This window comes from Gymnoscopelus microlampas (genome assembly GCF_963454915.1).
Source record: "Gymnoscopelus microlampas genome assembly, chromosome: 2".
Lineage (NCBI taxonomy): Eukaryota > Metazoa > Chordata > Actinopteri > Myctophiformes > Myctophidae > Gymnoscopelus > Gymnoscopelus microlampas.
The window spans coordinates 62,007,237-62,029,736 of NC_139939.1; the positions used below are offsets into that span (position 1 = coordinate 62,007,237).

Here is a 22,500-nt window from a genome sequence, read left to right on the forward strand (position 1 = left end):
GTGTAACACAACGGAAATTTCTGTTTAATTCTGTGACGTGACTGTGTTTACATCAGAGCAGCTAGCTAACAGCTAGCTCACAGCTAGATCCTCAGATGATGTAAAAACAAGCCTGTATGTGTTGTAAAACTTTCTATATTTCAATCGACAGTTTGTGTTAAATAACCTTCCCAGACAGACACTTTGTCCGGCCGACCGTCGTTCCTCCTCATTTCAGCTGTTTAAAACAGGTTTGTAATGTAAAACATCACAGTTATGCACTAGACATGGTTAGGATGTGTTCTAAACTTCATCATTTCATCGATGATATGTCAAACATGTTTTTATTTTTGAGGTTATATTATATTGAGCTGTAAACTTCAGTTCTGTTAGTAAAGTAGCCTACGTCACGCTAGACTAGACACTACACAGAGCGGTACCTGGTTAATGCTTAGCCCCATATAGTACCTCTCCCTCCGCTATGTAGCTCCGAGATGAGGTCCTATATCGTTCTCTGCCGTTCGGCTGAAAAATGTCCGCACATTTGCCACTTTACATGTTTCTTACCCCTTTCTGCACATCCGATCCAAAAAGTGAAAGTATTCTGAAATGATCACAGATGTTTGAAATTTTAACTCACCATAAAATCTAACAAACGAGTTGAAAAAAGCACTTTATTCGCCTCTCTCCTCAGCCGGTTCAATAATATTATGCATTAGAAGATGCAATTCAACATTTGACCAGTAGGGGAATCAGTAATGTTATCTCTATGGGCGCAACTCTTGCGCAATGTCTTAAAAGCATGTAACCGGCGGAGGAGAGAGGCGAATAAAGTGCTTTTTTCAACTCGTTTGTTAGATTTTATGGTGAGTTAAAATTTCAAACATCTGTGATCATTTCAGAATACCTTTACTTTTTGGATACGATGTGCAGAAAGGGGTAAGAAACATGTAAAGTGGCAAATGTGCGGACATTTTTCAGCCGAACGGCAGAGAACGATATGGAACCTCATGTCGGAGCTATACAGCGGAGGGTGAGGTTCCGATTGGAGCTAGTTAATGCTACACATGTTTTTCTATTTAATATTCGACTCATTGACAGCTTAGTTTTTTAAGATAATGGTTCAAAATGACACATTGTACTTTACACGTGAGGAAAAGAGTGCCAGGCTTAGCTTATAGCAGTGGTTTTCAACCTTTTTCGCATCAAGGACCCCCAAATTGACAAATATTAGCCCAGGGACCCCCATTTGAACAGATATGCCAGGGACTCAACCATTTAGATTTCTTGGGGGTCCAAATCTACACTGTATCACCATCATCCGTGTTCATTTAACTCTGAGAGTGTACAAATGGCTAAATGGTTCCATTTGTACACTCTCAGAGTTACAGACATATAAGGGTCAAATTTGGTTTGGTTGCTAACTATTAATTTGGCTGGGGACCCCCTGGAACCCCCTCAAGGACCACTGGTGGTCCCCGGACCACTGGTTGAAAACCCCTGGCTTATAATATGCTCCTATCTGTTTGGAACCTCACTCTGTACGAAGCTATCGTGGAGAGTGAGGGTCACTGTGTGTATATATTTGGCTTTGAGAGAGAGAGAGAGGTGTGTGTGTGTGTGTGTGTGTGTGTGTGTGTGTGTGTGTGTGTGTGTGTGTGTGTGTACTAACCTGACATGTTGGAGATGATTCTTCAACAAATTGAATGATAAATAAATGGTCATTTATTTATTTATGTTTTATAATGTTGTGTATGTATTTTTATGTGATGTCTATCTGCTCTGTTTTTGTTTGATTGTTTATAGGCTTTTTTTTTTTTTACACAAGAGCCATACTGTACATGTTTTATATAATTGAAAAATGCAAAAAATAAGGGGGAAATGAGGAGATAGGTACTGGTACAGAACTAGTATTATCTGTTAAAACTGTTATTGTGTGTCATACTTGGTGCCTTTAGATTTTTGGCTGATGGCTGCTGGGACTGATTCTGTGACCTATGAACTACGAATGAGACACATGACCAGACAAGACCATGGACATACAGCCAGTGACCGGCGACCACAGGGCTCGAGGGATCCAGGCTGAGAAATATGCTGTGCATATTCTGGTACGTTCAAAGTGACTCTGTATCTCTTGTACATTCGTGTGTCGTTCATTGTAGGCTAGTGACAATGGCTCCAAAAAATTGGGATACCCCTCCTGGAGGTAGGACCAAACACAACATGTTTTTTCCTCATCTCTAAGGTCTCTCATACATGAAATGGATTGTTGTATAAAAATATTGTACTGCAAAAGTGGTGAAATTGATATATAAAGTTATACACCCCAAACTAAAAATAAAGCCTGTCCGTCTGGGGGTTGAGGCATATAAACTCATGTAGATTCACAATGGAAGCTCTGATAGGTTTAAAAATTGGCAGACTTGAAGCCAGGACTTCCTTCTACATTCTAGAAAAGACCAAATGTCAATATCTGAATGTAACTACTAGGAGATAGTGATACAGTCATTTGAACACATACTTCCAATAGGCGGAAATGTAAAGAAATGTTTTCTTTACTTTGTTGTGACTCTGACATGGATTGTCATAACAAGACATATAATGTCTTGTTGGAAAGGTGTGGTTCTACTGAATCCAGCCATACCAATTGCTAACCCACCCTTTAATACTCATGGAGCTATGCCACTAAACGTATATGGTGTCCCAAATGGGGAGAACATGAAACTATCTATAGTCTACAGTATCACACCGATTAGTTTTATTTATTTGATGCTCAAAGTTACCCTCATAACAGCAAGTCATTCAGTTATGTAGAGTTTATACAATTTAACATATTTGGTTACAGTAAAGTTATACTACAGTATTGGGCTCCACCTGCTCTATCTTATTGCCTACATGGGCTTCTTCATAAACTGACAGGTAAATCATTGCAAATATTTTGGAATGTGAAAAGACGAGAAGGACCTTGCCAAATCAAGTAGTTCATCAGCTAGCTGAAGAGTGACCTAGCTTAAAGTTTAATTTAGTGTTACAGAGCATGTCGTTGACACATGAACATTGACAATAGCAGCACCCTGACTCTGTTTCACAAGAATGGAATAGAGCCTTAATTAGTATCACTGGTAACAATATGGTTACTGTACATAGAGCCTAACAGACAGTAGTGTACATACAACATAGATACTGTGCAAATTGTGTATCTTTTTTAATTTTACCGGAATGGAGTGTGATGTACAAACATTTGATCCAAATCTTTGTATCATCTGTGGTACAGTAAACATTTAGAAAAAGGAAAGAAACAAGATCCATATGTCAAAAAGCCCACAGCAGAAGGCCTTCAATAATGTTGCTCAACAGAGAGATGATGATGTTCATACAACCCTGTCTCCAAATATCTCCAAAGGTTGTATATCTTATCATGTATCATGATAGAGCAAACTACTCCAGTAAGAACAACAATAATGAGCAGTTGCAAATGTTGATAGTGAGAGCATACCTGCACCAGTCTCATCAAGAAGACTGAGTAGGGTTGATACAACAAGATACAAAAAGATTGTTTCATTTATTTGTGGAAAGGCCAGTACAAGACCAGAACATCTGACAACCATTAGGACTGGTACAGGTAAGAGTACCAGAGACAAGGTCCATCGTGTAGCATCAGAATGATTGATGAAGTTGTACATCATCGGGTGCTCTCGTATGCATGTCTCTTTGAGTATGATGCCAAATAGAATAAAACCTGCCTTAAACAGTACATCTCTAAACGAAATATAGCAGAGAGCTGCAGATACAGTATATTGAGAAAAACCTCAGTGATCTTAATAAAAACGTTGTCAAAGATACTGGTCTGGTGTTCTGATTATTTTATTTTATTTTCGTCTGGCAGCTGATATATTTCATTTAAAGATGTAGTGTTTTAAGGCAGCTTTATGATAGGCATCATACACAAAGGGATCCGGGTATGAGAGCAACCGATGATATACAACGTCATCAACCTTTCTGATGCTGGTGCTGCATGATGGACCTTGTCTCTGGTACTCTTACCTGTACCAGTCATAATGGCTGTCAGATGTTCTGGTCTTGTTCTGGCCTTCCCACACATGAAACAATGTTGTAAGAACCCTACTCTGTCTTCTTGATGAGGTGGTGCATGTATTGTTGGATCTACATGATAAGATATACTACCTTCATTTGTGAAGGAAAGTATGTAATCTGTATATAAAGACAGGGTTTTATGAACATCATCGTCTGTCTGTTGAGCAACATTTAATATGAATTGAAGGTCTTCTGCTATGGGCTTTTTGACATTATGGATCTTGCTTCTTTAATTTGTGTAAATGTTTACCACAGATGATACAACAATTTGGATCCAATGTTTGTTCATCACACTACATTCTGTAAACAGAAAGAAAGTTAGAAAAAAGTTACTGTTAGTCTCTACTGTAACCATATTGTTGCCATGATACTAATTAAGGCTCTGTTCCATTCTGGTGAAACAGTCAGGGTGCTGCAATGTAGGCCACTGGACAGACTCTGTTACACTAAATGGAACTTTAAAGAAATAGTTCAGCCACAAAATGACTTCTATCAATTACACACCCCATGAAGCCTAGAATTCATGGAGATTTATTTTTTGTCAATAATTTGATGATCGGGTGTATTTCCGGATACATTAGCATCTTACTGCTGGGAATCAAATTATTGGTGCAGGAATGCGTCAAAAACAAAGAAATCTCCTTGAATTCAATGCTTCATGGGGTGTGTAATTGATAGAGAAGTCATTTTTGGGTGAACTACTCCTTTAAGCTAGGTCACTCTCCAGCTAGCTAACTAGCTACGTACTTGATTTGGCAAGGTCCTTCTCATCTTTTCACATTTCAAAATATTTGCAATGATACCTGTCAGTTTATGAAGAAACCCATAGGCAATAAGATACAGATAGAGCAGTAGTACAGTAGTAAAACTTGACTGTAACCTATCAGAGCTTCCATTGTGAATCTAAATGAGTTTATATGCCTCAACCCCCAGGCGGCCAGGCTTTATTTTTAGTTTGGGGTGTATAACTTTATATATCAATTTCACCACTTTTGCAGTACAATATTTTTATACAACAATCCATTTCATGTATGGGAGACCTTAGAGATGAGGAAAAACTATGTTGTGTTCACCAGCGACTATATAGACGCCTTAACAGACTACGTCACACTAATAAGAACCAGTATGTGCACGCAGGCCGGCACCAACTGAACCCCACCGCTCATAAGATGCGGTGTAAAAGTGGTCACAGCCTCACGTGTAAAAATGCATCCCATCAAACTTTCAGATGCTGTTTTTCTCCCAGTATGGAGGAAGAAAGCTTAGGATTTTTACTGTGATCTCTGCCTCTGGAAATATATAACCCTTGGTTTCTGTTGTGTGTAAACACAATAATAACAATTCAAAACAGTTTTCCCCCAAACCCCTCCTCCAGTGTCTGTCATAAGAACAGAGGGAGCGCTCTATGATCATGGCACCAGAACCTGCTCTTGCTCGCTCAGCTGCAACCCGTCCGTCCCGCGAAGGTGTCGTGCGCAGAGAATGTCTGAGAACAGCAGACCTCCAAGCTCACAACAGTCTCATCCGCGACGTGGTTGTGAGCTTGTATGTCAGCTGTTCTCGGCGCGCAATACCGTTGCGGGGTGAAGTATATATGTCTCACTAGGACACACCTCACTAGCCAACACACAAGAGGGTTGAATGAACTAAAACCAGCAGATCCCCAAAACAGCAGGTTTGGGGTTTGGAAATCTGTTGGGAATTGATTACATGAAGCAGTCACCTGTGCGTCCAGTGTCAATCAAGTTAACAAATAATTGGTCTATTCTACACTGACTACTTATATTGACACATCAAAATGTAAACTTTGTTCAATTGTAAACTTGGTTGTATTGCCAAGTGTTCCATTTTTCTTTTCCCATCTTTTTTTTAAATAATTATTTTGGGTATTTTCTGACTTTATGTATAGGTATGGTGGAGAAGGACAGGAAAAAAGATGTGAGAGATGGGGAGAGACGTGCAGTAAAGATCGTCGTGAACAGGACTCGAGGCCTCCCATCTTCTTTTTAAGCAGCTCAGCCAACACCAGACATTTCTGAGACTTGTATCCCAACAACCTGAATGTGAGTTTTTAATTTTGATGCCTTTTTATTCAATGGTGTCCTCTTTGTAGCTGAAGACTGAAGACTATCTATTCCACTGTACATTTGTATTAATTATCCTCTCTAGGTAACATGCTGGCCATGCCAGCATGTTACCTAGAGTTTATTTTTTTAAATAGACCGATAAAGGTACAGAGAAACACAGCAACCACCATATGTTCATTTCATCTGTTAATACTGACATTTATCTGTTGTTGTGTGTCATGCTTGGTGCCTTAAGATTTGTGTCTGATGGCTGTTGGTACTGATTCTGTGATCTATAAACAAGACGTATGACCAGAGAAGAGCATGGATATGCAGCTAGCGGCAGGCGACCACGGCATGAGGGGACTTAAGCAGCTCAGCAACACCAGACACTTCAGTGATCACCCAACACCTAAATGTAAGTTTTCAATTTGTATCTTTTTTTTGTGTCCTCATTGTAGCTAATTATGAAGACTATGTGTTCCACTGTACATATGGAATAAGTATCCTCCCAGGTACATGCCGGCCATGTCAAATATGCTGGTGACAGCCCCTCCCCACACCTCAACACCAGGTATACTTAAAGAAAGGCTATGTTGATTAACTCATAGTCCCTAATCCCCTGAAGCAAGCCCATTGTATGACCATGCATGCACCTCATGGTACACTAGTACCTCAAAGGCATTAAAACAAAAGCAAAACTTCAGACCTCCCAAAACAAAGTGATCAGGTTACTACTAAACCTCACACCTAGGACTGGCCTAACCCCTGCTCATTATACTATAGGGTGGGATGGCTCAGGGTAGAGGACAGAGTACAGCAACTTGCAATGGGCCTGGTCTTCAAGATACTCAAGGGATCATTGAGCCCATGTACCTGTCTAACTGCTTCAACAACGTGAGAGACACATGCAGGCCCAACACTAGGGTTAAACACGGGGATTCCCGGGATACGGGAATCCCGGGAATCCCGAGTTCCCGGGATCCCGTTTTTTTTTTTTTTTGTTAGAAATGAATACTAATTAGTAGAAAGGCCTATCTACAGCGCGGAGGAATTACTATTATAATTAGCCAAGTTACTTGCTGCGTTTTCAACCAGGCCAGGGTCCCATCGTCCCGTTGTGAACCATATGGGACACACTGAATGTAACAGTAATGAACAAAGTAAAACACAAGTGGCCGTGATGCCCCATGCCTGCCCTGCGCACGATGATTTCACTGTTTCCTCTGCTGTCAATACGATACGGTAGACACCAGTTGACTAGTTGAGATTCAACATCAAGTGAAACGCTGCATAAACAGTGGGTAGGTTTGATTTCGAGCCTATATTCCTGCTTAAAATGCGCGCAAGCCAAGCAATGCTTTTGATAGAGAGAGAGGAGAGACCGGAGAGCTGGAGAGAGAGAGAGAGCAAGAGAGAGCGCGTGCGAGAGAGAGAGAGGGAGAGAGAGAGAGAAAGTATTAGACCGATGTGGTCCGATTTTGTAATCATCATTAATGTAGCCTATACCAACACTTGCATTTTAGAACGTTCAAACTACCATTTTACTAGAACTACCCAGTAGAACAAGTGAACTGCACAACAGCTGTCTGTCTCATTGATTGTCAGTGGCAGCGCATGCATGTGCACATCAAAATCACACTACAAAACACGACATTTGATCAACAAAATATAGATGAATACATTTGACAACATACAGCCAACATCCCAAAATGGAGTCTTAATATCCAGCAAGTAGCCTAGCCTAATATAAATTAATAACTGCAAACAAATTACAAGTTTAGGCTATCAAATCAATATCCTACAAAAGTAGAGATAAGCTGTGACCTCACCGGCGCTCTGATGGACAATAAATAAATAATCATTTTGCAAACAACATCCATGTTCTGTTTTCTTGTCAATAATGATACAAATGGAACGTTTATTTCAGCAGCTAGAGTTTGACATTGTTTGAGTGCGTTTTGGGTGCACAGCGCAGCTCCTCGTTTAAGTCAATTGTCTTCACCCGCTGCTGCGCAACAGGACAGATCTCCGGTAGGGCACTATATTATATTTATATCTTATATTTATTTGATTTAAAAAATCAACTTAAGTCATTATTAGTGCAAGTTCATAGGTGGACACAATAGGGACATTTGGGCACCTCGATGTAAAATTGGCTATTTATCAATTTGGCTATTTATCTACATATAAATGCATTTTAGTGGGCACTTTTTTTTTTTTTTACCCTTTAACGGGAATTCCCGGGAAGCCCGGGAAAAGGTCTGAAAATTCCCGGGAATTAAAATTAGATATTTCCCGGAAAATGTTAAACCCTACCCAACACCAGAAGGAGCTCCACTGAACTCGTTCAACCCAGATTCGGCACAAACTTGGGGTTAAATTTGTTCTGTTATGCCACCAAAGTGTGGAATGCCCTACCAACACCCATCAAAAAGTCAGACTCCGTACCCTCCTTCAAAACCGCCATAAAGAGCACCTGTCTGCAATTTGCAACTGGTCCTAGACAAGTGTTCTAAGCTTGACACCAGAAATGTATTCAATCAATCAAAATAGCTTGATACGGTAATGTCAATCTTTACAGCAGCTATAAGTATAAATGTCAAACCACATAACATTGAATTTATTTCATTGTGTTTTCCGCGGTAGATCTTGAAAGTACTCTCTACTACACATCAAGAGCCAGAACAAGCACAAGGTATCTATCTATATGTATAGATTCAAATATTGTTTATGTTGACTGTTTTTGTTCATTCGTTTTCTCACATGCTTTATCAGGCCTAAAACTAAATATGCTCTAGGCCCTCTTGAAAAAAACGGCACAGGGCTAACAATCTGTAGAGCTGGAAAGTGTTAAACTGTATTTTGTATTCAACATTGGGGCCATACTCCTTTACAGCAAAGAGTGAAGACTGCACAAGGTACATTTTAGCCACATTAACCCTATAAGTCCCTATTCTGGTCACGTCATAATAGACAAAGCATCTGTGAAAGTTGCCGATCTATAACTCACAACATGTCGTGTTGCAACGCGTTGTGAGCTTGTAGATCAGCTATTTTCGGCACAATGGATTTGGTGTTGCAGTGATGGCATCGAAAAGATGCAAGGCTTTAACTAACACCATATTGGTGTATATCAATGGTTCTCAACCTGTGGGTCGGGATCCCCAGGGGGGTCCCCACATGATTTTGGGGGGGACCATTACTACGTCAAACTATACCATAAACGGGTAAAACATTGGCCAAATTGTCAAATAAAAAATTGTGAAAATAGCCGATCTACAAGCTCACAACACCTCGCAACGCGAGTCATTGTGAGCTTGTAGATCTGCTATTTTCACAATATTTATCTGTGGCACAGAGTCAAACTAAATTGAATGCCTCAACTCCTTACATTCCAAGTGCTTATCAGGGTGAGGGGGTCCCCAGTTCAAATATGATCATTTTGGGGGGTCACAGCCTGAAAAGGTTGAGAACCACTGGTGTATATAACACCATATTGGGAGGCTTCCACAACGAGGTGGTCATATTAATGCTCTTCTCCTTAAACGGGAGAATGGCGAAAGCCTGAAACGTCACAGCAGCACTCAGGTGCAATGAAGCTCTTTGCAACAGGAGCCCACAGTGTGCAAGCCTTTTTTATTTTACAACATGGGAAGAGCGCCTTAAGGAAGACAGCCACAGGGCGCCCGCTGGCCTAGTGGTCCTTTGCTGTGTGTCACCCACCATCTCTCTCCCCGTTTCCTGTCAGTCTACTTTCCTATCAATAAAGGCAGAAAAAGACCCCAAAAATATTTTAAAAAGAAAGACAGCCATCCATTCTGTCAGTGGAAGAGTTATCTGTTGATTGCTTCTTCACGGTGTACACATGTGATTGATAAGATTTATAGTCACTAGACCATACCCGGTCGGCGCAGCGCATCCGTGGGGGGATATGCGCACATGATCTGGCAACCCGGGAGGCAGTTTGTCCCATAGCTGGGCAGCCCCGTAACCATGGCGACAGTGTTTGACAAAAAAACACTAATAAGAAGCTGAGATTTGATGAAATTGAAAAACGGGCTTCACAGTTGCGTTCAGATGGTAATGGTCAATGGCTGTGTGCAAAATCAGAGCAATTGGTCCAGCCAGTGAGGAGAACCGGGTATCTTCACTCACGTACTCACCACTACAGAGGTTACTAGAATTATAGTAGGATGAAGACATTTGTTCTCGTCTGTACTACAGTACGCAACATCTAGATTTACTGTTGATGTTTTTTTGTTTTGTTTTTTCATTGCAGAAGCCATTGGGACTACATGTACATGCTACACAGCAGCAAGTCAACAGCGCCATGACCGATCACTTCAAACAGGCTTCAGGTGGAAAGTGGTGGTGGGGGCTAAAGAAACGGACTGCAATCAACAACAGAATGAAGTGGTCTTCTTGTCTTTGTGGGCTCCTCAGCTTTATCAAGCCGTGAAACAGAAACCTTGCATGTCTAAAACTGTTTAGTTTTTAGGAAATGGGGAAAAATAACCTGTGTTCCAGTGTAGTATTTAGTCACAAGCTCTTTTCATTGGTTAAATATTTTTTAAACCCACAGACACACTTGACCACTTTCGCTTTAAAAAATATTTAAGAAATGGCAGATCGATAAGCTCACATTCTGTCACTATGCGTTGTGAGCTTGTGGATTCACTGTTTTTGCTACTTAAACTCATGGTTCAAGGTTGTTTTATATTGTTACATCTTGTGCACAGGTAGATGGACTGCATTTATGCATTTAATGCCTTTATAGTCATTCCGGCCCATTCCGGCCCTAATCCGGCCTCAAATCGCTGTACGATGTACTTCACATTCACACATTCACACACCGATGGCGGAGGAAACCATGCAAGGCACCAACCTACTATCAGAAGCAGTGGGTTCAGTGTCTTCTTGCTCAAGGACACTTATGATGCTTATCCTTCCTTCCTCTTGTATGTCAAAGTATGGCATTAATTTAATAAATATTCTAAAATAATAGTCTGCACACTATGGCTTGCAGGTCACCCAGTTAAAAGCTTTATTGGGTATATCAGAGGTCTTCAATATTTTTCAGGCCAAGGACCCCTTAGCTGAGAGAGAGATGGAGCAGGGACCCCCCGCTACATACTGGATTCATGTTAAATGTGTGTTTTCAGACATTTAACCACTTAAAACCCTCAATACTTTGTAAACTTGAGCTTTGACCTGCTCTTTTTTTCCCCTGTACACAAAACCTCTTTGCCGAAAATAGCAGATCTACAAGCTCGTATGCTATTTTCGGCTAATGTTCCCCCCAGAATAGGGATGCAAGGGTTCAAGTGGTTAATGTAAAAAATGAGAAAAAAATCCCTATCACACAAAGATTTGGCGGCCCCCCTTCAGTATCTCTGAGGGGTCCTAGGGGTCCCGGAGCCCCTGTTGAAGACCCCTGGTGTATATCATACAATAAATAAAGCCACAATGCAGACTATTTTAAAATTGCCTGTAATTTGACATTTGTGACATTCTGCATAATGAGTACTTTTACTTTTGGTACTTTAAGTACATTTTGATACCAATACTTTTGTACTTTTACTCAAGTACATTTTGAATTCCGGACTTTTACTTGTAACAGAGTACTATATTGCAGTATTGATACTTTTACTTAAATCAAAAATGTGAGTACTCTTTCCACCACTGGGGTTGTGACACTGCACTTTTTGGACTTGTTTTATTTGTATATACTGCTCTGTATATTATGATTATATTTGCACTGAAATAACAGACATAAAGAAAAAGGTTTGGTACAAAGCTTTGCTAAATGTTTCTTTGTTGAAATGACAGGGAAAAGGGTTTTGTGAATGAAGTCGAATTTTGCAGACCAATCTTAAAAGGTATAGTAAGAAAATGTGTCATTTCTATGCAGTGGTTAACAGGCTAAACAATGGAAAACTATTACTGTTTCACTAACTAGTAACTTATATTAAAATGTCCAAGAGACCAAAGACATTTTAATTTATATTTATCATATGAAAGGCTTCCATTACCAGGTACAGCAGGTAAGGACTGTTTTAATAATGATAGTATTCATTTTAGATTTTTGGAAAATATTAACCATCATAACACAATGTTTGCACATGTAGAATAAGTGTAGAATGGACAGCGTGAGAAGAGAGGATAAAGAGAGAATGAGGAGATGAAGAGGAGAGGGTGGGTGTGTGTGTGTGTGTGTGTGTGTTCATCAGATCTTTGGCTCATGTGGATGGAGGGATGGCTCAGAGGTCAGAGGATGGAGGTGTGATGTCATCATGATGACTCATCAGTACGATTTCTACAACCAGGAGAACGCTCCTAAATGGAGAGGACTCCTGGTCCCTGCTCTGAGCAAGGTACACACTCACTGCTACACACACACACACACACACACACACACTGCTCTGAGCAAGTTGGTCGACCACCTTTTTTCACTGACGAAAACCTCACTAAATAAAAACTAAATCTAAAGTATGAATAAATATATTGACCATTCATCAACAAATGACCGTGTGTGTGTGTGTGTGTGTGTGTGTGTGGTTCTAAGCTCGTACTCAGGGTTCAGTGAGGACTGCATTTCTCACATAGCTGGAGATTAGAATTTAGATTCTAATACTGAGAGAGAGTTTTAATCTGTCATGAGTTCAACCTCAACAACGTCATGATCCTATATACCCATATATAGTTGTAATTATTAATAGTAATATTAATCAGTATATTAGACAATATTACAGATAGATATATAGTTATAATTATTAATTATTAATAGTAATATGAATCAGTATATTAGACAGTATTACAGATAGATATATAGTTATTAATTATTAATAGTAATATTAATCAGTATATTAGACAGTATTACAGATAGATATATTGTTATAATTATTAATAGTAATATGAATCAGTATATTAGACACATTACAGATAGATATATAGTTATAATTATTAATAGTAATATGAATCAGTATATTAGACAGTATTACAGATAGATATATAGTTATAATTATTAATAGTAATATGAATCAGTATATTAGACACATTACAGATAGATATATAGTTATAATTATTAATAGTAATATGAATCAGTATATTAGACAGTATTACAGATAGATATATAGTTATAATTATTAATGGTAATATGAATCAGTATATTAGACAGTATTACAGATATATATATAGTTATAATTATTAATAGTAATATTAATCAGTATATTAGACACATTACAGATAGATATATAGTTATAATTATTAATAGTAATATTAATCAGTATTAATCAGATGCCGTCGTCCTGCAGAAATGACTCAAATAATGTAATAACGTTCTCACTATTGTGTGTGTTGTGTGTGTGTGTGTGTGTGTGTGTGTGTGTGTGTGTGTGTGTGTGTGTGTGTGTGTGTGTGTGTGTGTGTGTGTGTGTGTGTGTGTGTGTGTGTGTGTGTGTGTGTGTGTGTGTGTGTGACCCCTCCCATCCTCTGCTCTCCACCCAGTTTCCTCTGGACGTAAATAGACCTCGCAGGAGAGGTCAAAGGCCGTGGTGAGGGGGGGGGGGGGGGCTGATCTGTTCTGCTGGCTATTGTTCTCTGAGCTAGAACAAAGATATTAACACACACACACACACACACACACACACACACACACACACACAGAGAGGGAGAGAGAGAGAAGTTAGTAGTTGATAGAGAGAGAGAGAGAGAGAGAGAGAGAGAGAGAGAAGTTAGTAGTTGATAGAGAGAGAGAGAGAGAGAAGTTAGTAGTTGATAGAGAGAGAGAGAGAGAGAGAAGTTAGTAGTTGATAGAGAGAGAGAGAGATAAGTTAGTAGTTGATAGAGAGAGAGAGAGAGAGAGAGAGAGAGAAGTTAGTAGTTGATAGAGAGAGAGAGAGAGATAAGTTAGTAGTTGATAGAGAGAGAGAGAGAGAGAGAGAGAGAGAAGTTAGTAGTTGATAGAGAGAGTAGTTGTTTTATCAGATATCATAGATTCAGCTACATACACATACATGTTGTTTCTACATACATGTTGTTTCTACATACATGTTGTTTTATCATATGTTGAAATAATCAGGTAGTTCAGATCAGACTAACTTGGTGAATATTAAGTTGTGTTCATACGGAGTTATTAGTGAACATGAAGTTATGCTTCTGGTGTGGAAGGAATGTGTGCTGATACGGTACGTATGTTTATGAAGACAATGGATACATTGTACCTGCAATGTATCAACATTTTGATACTAATACTGTTACTCTGTTTAATGTAACACTATTAATACTGTTACTCTGTTTATTGTAACACTATTAATACTGTTACTCTGTTTATTGTAACACTATTAATACTGTTACTCTGTTTATTGTAACACTATTAATACTGTTACTCTGTTTATTGTAACACTATTAATACTGTTACTCTGTTTATTGTAACACTATTAATACTGTTACTCTGTTTAATGTAACACTATTAATACTGTTACTCTGTTTATTGTAACACTATTAATACTGTTACACTGTTTATTGTAACACTATTAATACTGTTACTCTGTAACACTATTAATACTGTTAAGTTGTTTATTGTAACACTATTAATACTGTTACTCTGTTTATTGTAACACTATTAATACTGTTACTCTGTTTATTGTAACACTATTAATACTGTTATTCTGTTTATTGTAACACTATTAATACTGTTATGTTGTTTATTGTAACGTTTGAAACTCGGCAATATGGTTGTGTGTGTGTGTGTGTGTGTGTGTGTGTGTGTGTGTGTGTGTGTGTGTGTGTGTGTGTGTGTGTGTGTGTGTGTGTGTGTGTGTGTGTGTGTGTCATGGAAAACAGTCAAGAAAGGAATCTCAGTCATTCGTCAAAGGGTGGCGCTATAGCACTCAATTGAAAATGCTAACTTTGAACAGGTATAGCTCATACCCTGTTTGAGCTATCGCCATGAAACCTTAACACACATATGCGTCTCCTCATGACAGACAACTTTCACGTTCTGACTTTTGACCCTTGACCTTTAGATCTCCCACCATTTTGAATTATATGAGAAACAGTTAAAGTCAAACTCGTCCTGGGAAATTTGATCAATGTGCATGAAACTTTCTACACATGTACTTTGGACCTATGCCGACACAATTATGGCGTGGATTTTTTCTAAGTGAAAAAAAATAGCTTTTATGAGCCAATGAATATTGCAGTTTTATGAACATTATTCGTCTGCCACTCTGCCCCCTAACACGTACAGCAGTAATGTAGATTCATTGGAGTTAGACCAATCTTAGACTTAATCTTACAATTGGCCAAAGGGGGGCCCTATAGGATTTTTTTTGAAAATGCAAACTTTAAACAGGCATAGGTCATGCCTTGTTTGGCCGACAGCCATGTGCCTTGATTCATGATGAATCTATCACTTTGACCAGTAAGCTCCGCCCTTAGCTGAGATTTGATGAAATTGAAAAAGGGGCTTCACAGTTAAGTTCAGATGGTAATGGTCAATGTCTGTGTGCAAAATCAGAGCAATTGCTCCAGCCACTGAGGAGAACCGGGTAGCTTCACTCACCACGGCTTCACCACTACAGACAGACTCACCCTTACTAGAATTATAGTAGGATGTAGAATAGCATTATATATATGCTGTATTTTTACTGTATAGTAAAGTATTTTTCACTGTGTAATAGAGTATTTTTACTGTGATTCCAGTGAGTGCAGACTGTATCAGATGAAGGGGAAACATCTGGCCATAAAGAAGATGAATGAGATCCAACGAAGCATCGATGGATGGGAGGGCAAGGACATCGGTCAGTTATTTTATTATTATTATTATTATTATTATTATTATTATTGTCTCCGCCAGGAGAGTTTGTTTTCACTTTCTGAAACTGGGACTAACATTGGTCAAGCCTCACGTGACACGTGACAATATGGTGAAATAGTGTGATCTGATTGGCTAGTGACGTATAGCGGCCTATAAATACATGTGTCACTTTGAAAGAGTCTGTGCCTCTTTCAAAGAGGTAAGACAGGAATAATCACGAAATGGCTGAGAAATGGCGGATACTGTAACAATTGGATAGGACACTTACACAGACAGGACGGATAGGACACTTACATAGACAGGACGGATAGGACACTTATACAGACAGGACGGATAGGACACTTATACAGACAGGACGGATAGGACACTTATACAGACAGGACGGATAGGACACTTATACAGACGGATAGGACACTTGTGTCATGTTACTATGACACAGTAACATGTTCTATTTCTTGTAAGAATTAGAACATAAGAATTAGAACATTCCCAACATTCCCAACACAAGTCTGCTGGCGGAGACTTGTGCTCCGAGGAGCACTTTTTCTAGTTGTCTCCGCCAGGAGACATTGTTTTCACTTTCCGTGAAACAAGCTAACATTGGTCAAGCCTCACGTGACACGTGACAATACGGTGAAATAGTGTGATCTGATTGGCTAGTGACGTATAGCGGCCTATAAATACATGTGTCACTTTGAAAGAGTCTTAGCCTCTTTCAAAGTGAGGTAAGACAGGAATAATCACGAAATGGCTGAGAAATGGCGGATACTGTAACAATTGGATAGGACACTTACACAGACAGGACGGATAGGACACTTACACAGACAGGACGGATAGGACACTTACATAGACAGGACGGATAGGACACTTATACAGACAGGACGGATAGGATACATAGACAGGACGGATAGGACACTTATACAGACAGGACGGATAGGACACTTATACAGACAGGACGGATAGGACACTTATACAGACAGGACGGATAGGACACTTATACAGACAGGACGGATAGGACACTTATACAGACAGGACGGATAGGACACTTATACAGACAGGACGGATAGGACACTTATACAGACAGGACGGATAGGACACTTATACAGACAGGACGGATAGGACACTTATACAGACGGATAGGACACTTGTGTCATGTTACTATGACACAGTAACATGTTCTATTTTTTGAAAGAATTAGAACATAAGAATTAGAACATTCCCAACATTCCCAACACAAGTCTGCTGGCGGAGACTTGTGCTCCGAGGAGCACTTTTTCTAGTTATTATTATATCTACTATGTACTATGGATGGGGGGGGGGCAAGTACAGTCAGTTATTATATTATTATTATATAATATTATATCTACTATATATATTATATTATTATATGGATGGGAGGGCAAGGACATTGATATTCGCATTATTGTCTCCGCCAGGAGACTATGTTTTCACTTTCCGTCCCCCCCCTCGGCCAAGCTAACATTGGTCAAGCCTCACGTGACACGTGACAATACGTTGAAAAAGTGTGCTCTGATTGGCTAGTGAGACGCATGACGTATAGCAGCCTATACATAGATGTGTCACTTTGAAAGAGTCTTGGTCTCTTTCAAAGTGAGGTAAGACAGGAATAATCACCAAATGGCTGAGAAATGGCGGAGCAATACATTATGTAGACACACTGGTGTCATCACAATATGTAATACTAGAAAAAGTTCTCCTCGGAGCACAAGTCTCCGCCAGCAGACTTGTGTTGTGTCCTATCCGTCCTGTCTGTATAAGTGTCCTATCCGTCCTGTCTATGTAAGTGTCCTATCCGTCCTGTCTGTGTAAGTGTCCTATCTGATCTGTCCTGTCTGTGTAAGTGTCCTATCCAATTGTTACAGTATCCGCCATTTCTCAGGGTCCTTACATTTCGTGATTATTCCTGTCTTACCTCACTTTGAAAAAGGCTAAGACTCTTTCAAAGTGACACATGTATTTATAGGCCGCTATACGTCACTAGCCAATCAGATCACACTATTTCACCGTATTGTCACGTGTCACGTGAGGCTTGACCAATGTTAGCTTGACATGTGGAAAGTGAAAACAATGTCTCCTGGCGGAGACAATAAATAGCTTAGACAGGATTAATCAAGAACAGTACATTCCAGTACAAACTGAGATCACAGTTGATGACACAGTGCAACTAACTCTTATTATGCAAACTGAAGAAGCTAATCATTGTCTGCAAACCGATGAAGAAGCAAAGGCGCAACGCCAACAGGAGAAGGACAAAGCTAAGAAACAAAGACGAAGAACACTCGCATCTGAAAATTCCAATATTTGCTGGCGGAGACTTGTGCTCTGAGGAGCACATTTTCTAGTTCTGTCACTTCTGCCACTTTTCGCAGTTCTTGCTTAACCGTGCTGTCGCTTTTTTACGAAACTCGGCCATATGGTAGATGGTCATGAAAAACTATCAAGAAATAATTCTCACGCTCATTCGTCAAAGGGTGGCGCTATAGCACTCAATTGAAAATGCCAACTTTGAACAGGTACAACTCATGCCCTGTTTGACCTACAGCCATGAAACTTCGATACACGCACGCCACTAACGTTTTGTCGGCAGAGGTCCAAAGTTAATGTGTAAAAATTTTTGTGCAGATTACTCAGATTACGCAGGTTTTTCCCAAGTTCAGGTCTGTTGGTCCAATGGCTTCTCTCTACAGCATCTGCCTTACAACCGGAAGGTCGCCAGTTCAAGTCTCACTTCATGCAGACTTCCTTTAAAGTGCATTGCAAACAACATGACTGTATCAATGAATACATGTGCAATTGTTAAAGAAAACATGAAATGCTTATTTGAGAGTGTGTTTTTTCAATGTATGACATACTTCATTGTGAAAATAGCTGATCTACAATCTCACAACTTTTCAGATAGCAACGTTTTGTGAGCTTGTAGATCGACTACTTTCACTAGTTTCTGTTCCGAGGAGACGTACAATTTCTCTATCGGTAGATGGTTAGGGAACCAGTGATCTAGAGTAGTTAGCAAAACAGAGACTTGATTCATCAGGGACGGAAAGACTTATATATATATCAACAGACACTACCAGGGCTATCATATCTCTAGTTCAGCCTATGAGTCCGGAGGTCACTGGTTCGATCCCCGTCCCCGACGATGTGTTGAGGTGATCGTGATTTGGCATTCTTAGGTTTACGCATAGTATTTCATGAGGTTAGGGGTAGGCATAGTTTTACTGAGGCTAGGGTTAGTAAGGGTTTAAAATGCTCATGTTAATGAGAAAACCAACACAAAGCTTCAATTATTACATTTCAGAACAGACGAAACAAAAAGAAAAAACATTTCGGTTTACATTAGCATTTCAGACGTAAACATTGCGTGTATACCTTTTACTAATTTAAATATATCATATATATTTATATGATATCTGTTTTCTGTATCCTTGTTTCTATCCTTTAAACATTTCTTGTAAAGTAAGTTTGTCTTTTTACATGCATTATCTACCTTTGGTTAACCATGGCTTTTCCTGTTTTTGCTTGTTTTTGTGGAAGGTCTTTTTCAAGGGACAATGTTTGTCATACAGATCCATTATTATATAGATATATGTACATACATGTATATATATATATATATATATATATATATATATATATATATATATATATATATATATATATATATATATATATATATATATATATATATATATATATATATATATATATATATATATATATATACATGCATACAGATCCATTATTACAGACAGAAAGGCTTCATAGGACTTATTGGGCTCTATTGCAGCATAGACCTCACTCCAAGTCTGATGGTGGAGGTCAGCTTTGAGGGCATCTATAGCTTCAGGTGTTCTTGTTAATGAGGTTATTTACATATTTAATGAACAGGCCAGTGTTGTAATGAGTTTTTTCATGGAGCCAATTAACATATTAATGAGGTTATTTACATATTTAATGAGCAGGCCAGTGTTGTAATGAGTTTTTCATGGAGCTAATTAACATATTAATGAGGTTATTTACATATTCAACAGGTCAGTGTTGTAATGAGTTAATTTACATATTAATGAGGTTATTTACATATTCAACAGGTCAGTGTTGTAATGAGGTCATTTACATATTCAACAGGCCAGTGCTGTAATGAGTTCATCATGGAGGGAACTCTAACCCGGGTCGGAGCCAAACATGAACGTCACATCTTCCTGTTCGACGGCCTCATGGTGTGCTGTAAGTCTAACCACGCCCCCGGGCCACGCCTACCGGGCGGAGCCAGCCCTGCAGAGTACCGCCTCAAAGAGAAGTTCATCCTACGCAAGGTTAGTAGAGGCTTTTATAATGAGGTAACCTATTATAACTTCTAAAAAGACTTAAGACACTAGAAAACACACGTCTCTGCTTCTAGTGACTGATATTGTCCTTCTAATGAATGTTAGACTCATTAAAACACACGTCTCTGCTTCTGGTGACTGATATTGTCCTTCTAATGAACGTTAGACTCATTAAAACACACGTCTCTGCTTCTAGTGACTGATATTGTCCTTCTAATGAACGTTAGACTCATTAAAACACACGTCTCTGCTTCTAGTGACTGATATTGTCCTTCTAATGAATGTTAGACTCATTAAAACACACGTCTCTGCTTCTAGTGACTGATATTGTCCTTCTAATGAATGTTAGACTCATTAAAACACACGTCTCTGCTTCTGGTGACTGATATTGTCCTTCTAATGAACGTTAGACTCATTAAAACACACGTCTCTGCTTCTAGTGACTGATATTGTCCTTCTAATGAACGTTAGACTCATTAAAACACACGTCTCTGCTTCTAGTGACTGATATTGTCCTTTTAATGAATGTTAGACTCATTAAAACACACATATCTGCTTCTAGTGACTGATATTGTCCTTCTAATGAATTAGACTAATTAAAACACACGTCTCTGCTTCTAGTGACTGATATTGTCCTTCTAATGAATGTTAGACTAATTAAAACACACGTCTCTGCTTCTAATGGCTGATATTGTCCTTCTAATGAATGTTAGATTAAAACACACACGTGAATTGAATACAGAGGACCACAATGGAAACAAGTCCCCATGACTTTTTTGTGTTATCCTTTTAGCCCAAATGTTTTACTATACCTCCGTGCTGTTGGTACATTTTTGACTATTAAAGTGATCAATCAATCAATCAAATATTTGTTTGAAAAGACGTGTGAGTTTGTAGATCTGCTATTTTCAAATAGGCAATGTTTATGAGGTTAAGGTGGTTAAACTGATCATGAGCATCAACGGTTATTTTAACTGTAATACCCCTGATGGACCACTAGGTGACCATCAATGACAAGGACGATAAGGAGGGAGAGTATCGGCACGCCTTCCAGATGACGCTGAGAGACGGGAATAGCGTGGTTTTCTCTGCCAAGACGGCGGAGGAGAAGAACGGCTGGATGGCAGGTGTGTACAGTAGGGTTAACATAGGGTTAACATCCATATAACCAGGGGTGCACATAACTGGTGCGCAGGTGCGCATGCGCCGTCAAAATGCATGCTGCGCGGCACATCAGGCAAAGGGAAGCGCTCTCGTGTACCAACAGCTGGGACCGCTGGGACAGGAATTTACTTCCTGAAGCAACACTCACACAATCACGCTAAAGCACGCGTCGGCCCCATGTACAGCCATTACAGGACAATGATCCCTGATCTTATATTAACTTACCTTGTCCTGTCTTGTTAGCGCTGGTGTCTCTTCAGTACCGCAGCACATTGGAGCGCATGTTGGATTCCACCCTCCTGACTGAGGAGAAGGAGGAGGCCATGCGCCTCCCCAGGTACTGATATTATTATTAGTATTATCATTATCATTATCATTATAATTATCATCATCATTATCATTATTATTATCCAGACAGGAGTCGTATAGATTCTCAGAACCAGACTCAGAGCAGAACGTGGTGTTTGAGACGTCTGGAATCCCCATCATCAAGGCTGGAACAGTCTGTAAACTCATAGAGAGACTGACGTTTCATATGTACGCTGGTAAGATATTTATAATCATAATATTACATTAACTAGAAAAAGTGCTCCTCGGAGCACAGGTCAGGTACGTTATTCTGGCCTCCTGGTGGCGCTATAATAGGCCAATGTGAAAAAGTTGCCATTTATTCTTAGGTTTTCAGACACTGCATTCATGATTTGAGGCATTTTGTTCCAAAAATGTGTTTTGCTAAATTAGACCTGCTGGTGGCGCTATAACAGGCCAATGTGAAAAGGGTGCCATTTCTTCCTCGGCCTAGTGGGAATGTGCGTGTGAAATTTCACGGAAATCGCAAGCTGCGTTCATAGTTTGAGGCTTTTTGTTCAAAACGGACCAATCCTGCAAACTTTGGAAGCAAACCATAGGCGATGAGGATGGAATATGGGAAATCGGACAGATCCGTGTTGATCACATGACTATAGAGATACTGTGTACCGATTTGCATGACGTTTGGATAAAATCTGTAGGAGTAATGTAAAAAATA

The 22,500-nt window shown here is 39.4% G+C and overlaps 1 protein-coding gene and 1 long non-coding RNA gene across 3 annotated transcripts in view; both read left to right on the plus strand.

Moving 5' to 3' along the window:
• Positions 1-52: 52 nt before the first annotated feature.
• On the plus strand, positions 53-11,905 carry LOC311061122. 2 transcript variants are annotated; one of them, XR_014602367.1, is made up of 6 exons: positions 53-230; positions 1,938-2,087; positions 5,984-6,137; positions 6,397-6,558; positions 8,790-8,838; positions 10,423-11,905. It is a non-coding gene; the product is annotated as an uncharacterized lncRNA (long non-coding RNA). The 2 variants fall into 2 exon arrangements; XR_014602368.1 differs by having other exon boundaries at positions 6,445-6,558.
• A 2,321-nt stretch (positions 11,906-14,226) lies between these two features.
• The window catches only part of LOC311062190 (son of sevenless homolog 1-like), a 30,006-nt gene continuing 21,732 nt past the window's right edge, over positions 14,227-22,500 (plus strand). Inside the window, exons 1-6 of the mRNA XM_084081058.1 lie at positions 14,227-14,329; positions 15,849-15,946; positions 20,110-20,297; positions 21,310-21,436; positions 21,717-21,810; positions 21,888-22,018. Of these exons, the coding sequence (XP_083937184.1) occupies positions 14,295-14,329; positions 15,849-15,946; positions 20,110-20,297; positions 21,310-21,436; positions 21,717-21,810; positions 21,888-22,018 (673 nt within the window). The 5' untranslated portion in view covers positions 14,227-14,294. The remainder of the gene's footprint in view (positions 14,330-15,848; positions 15,947-20,109; positions 20,298-21,309; positions 21,437-21,716; positions 21,811-21,887; positions 22,019-22,500) is intronic.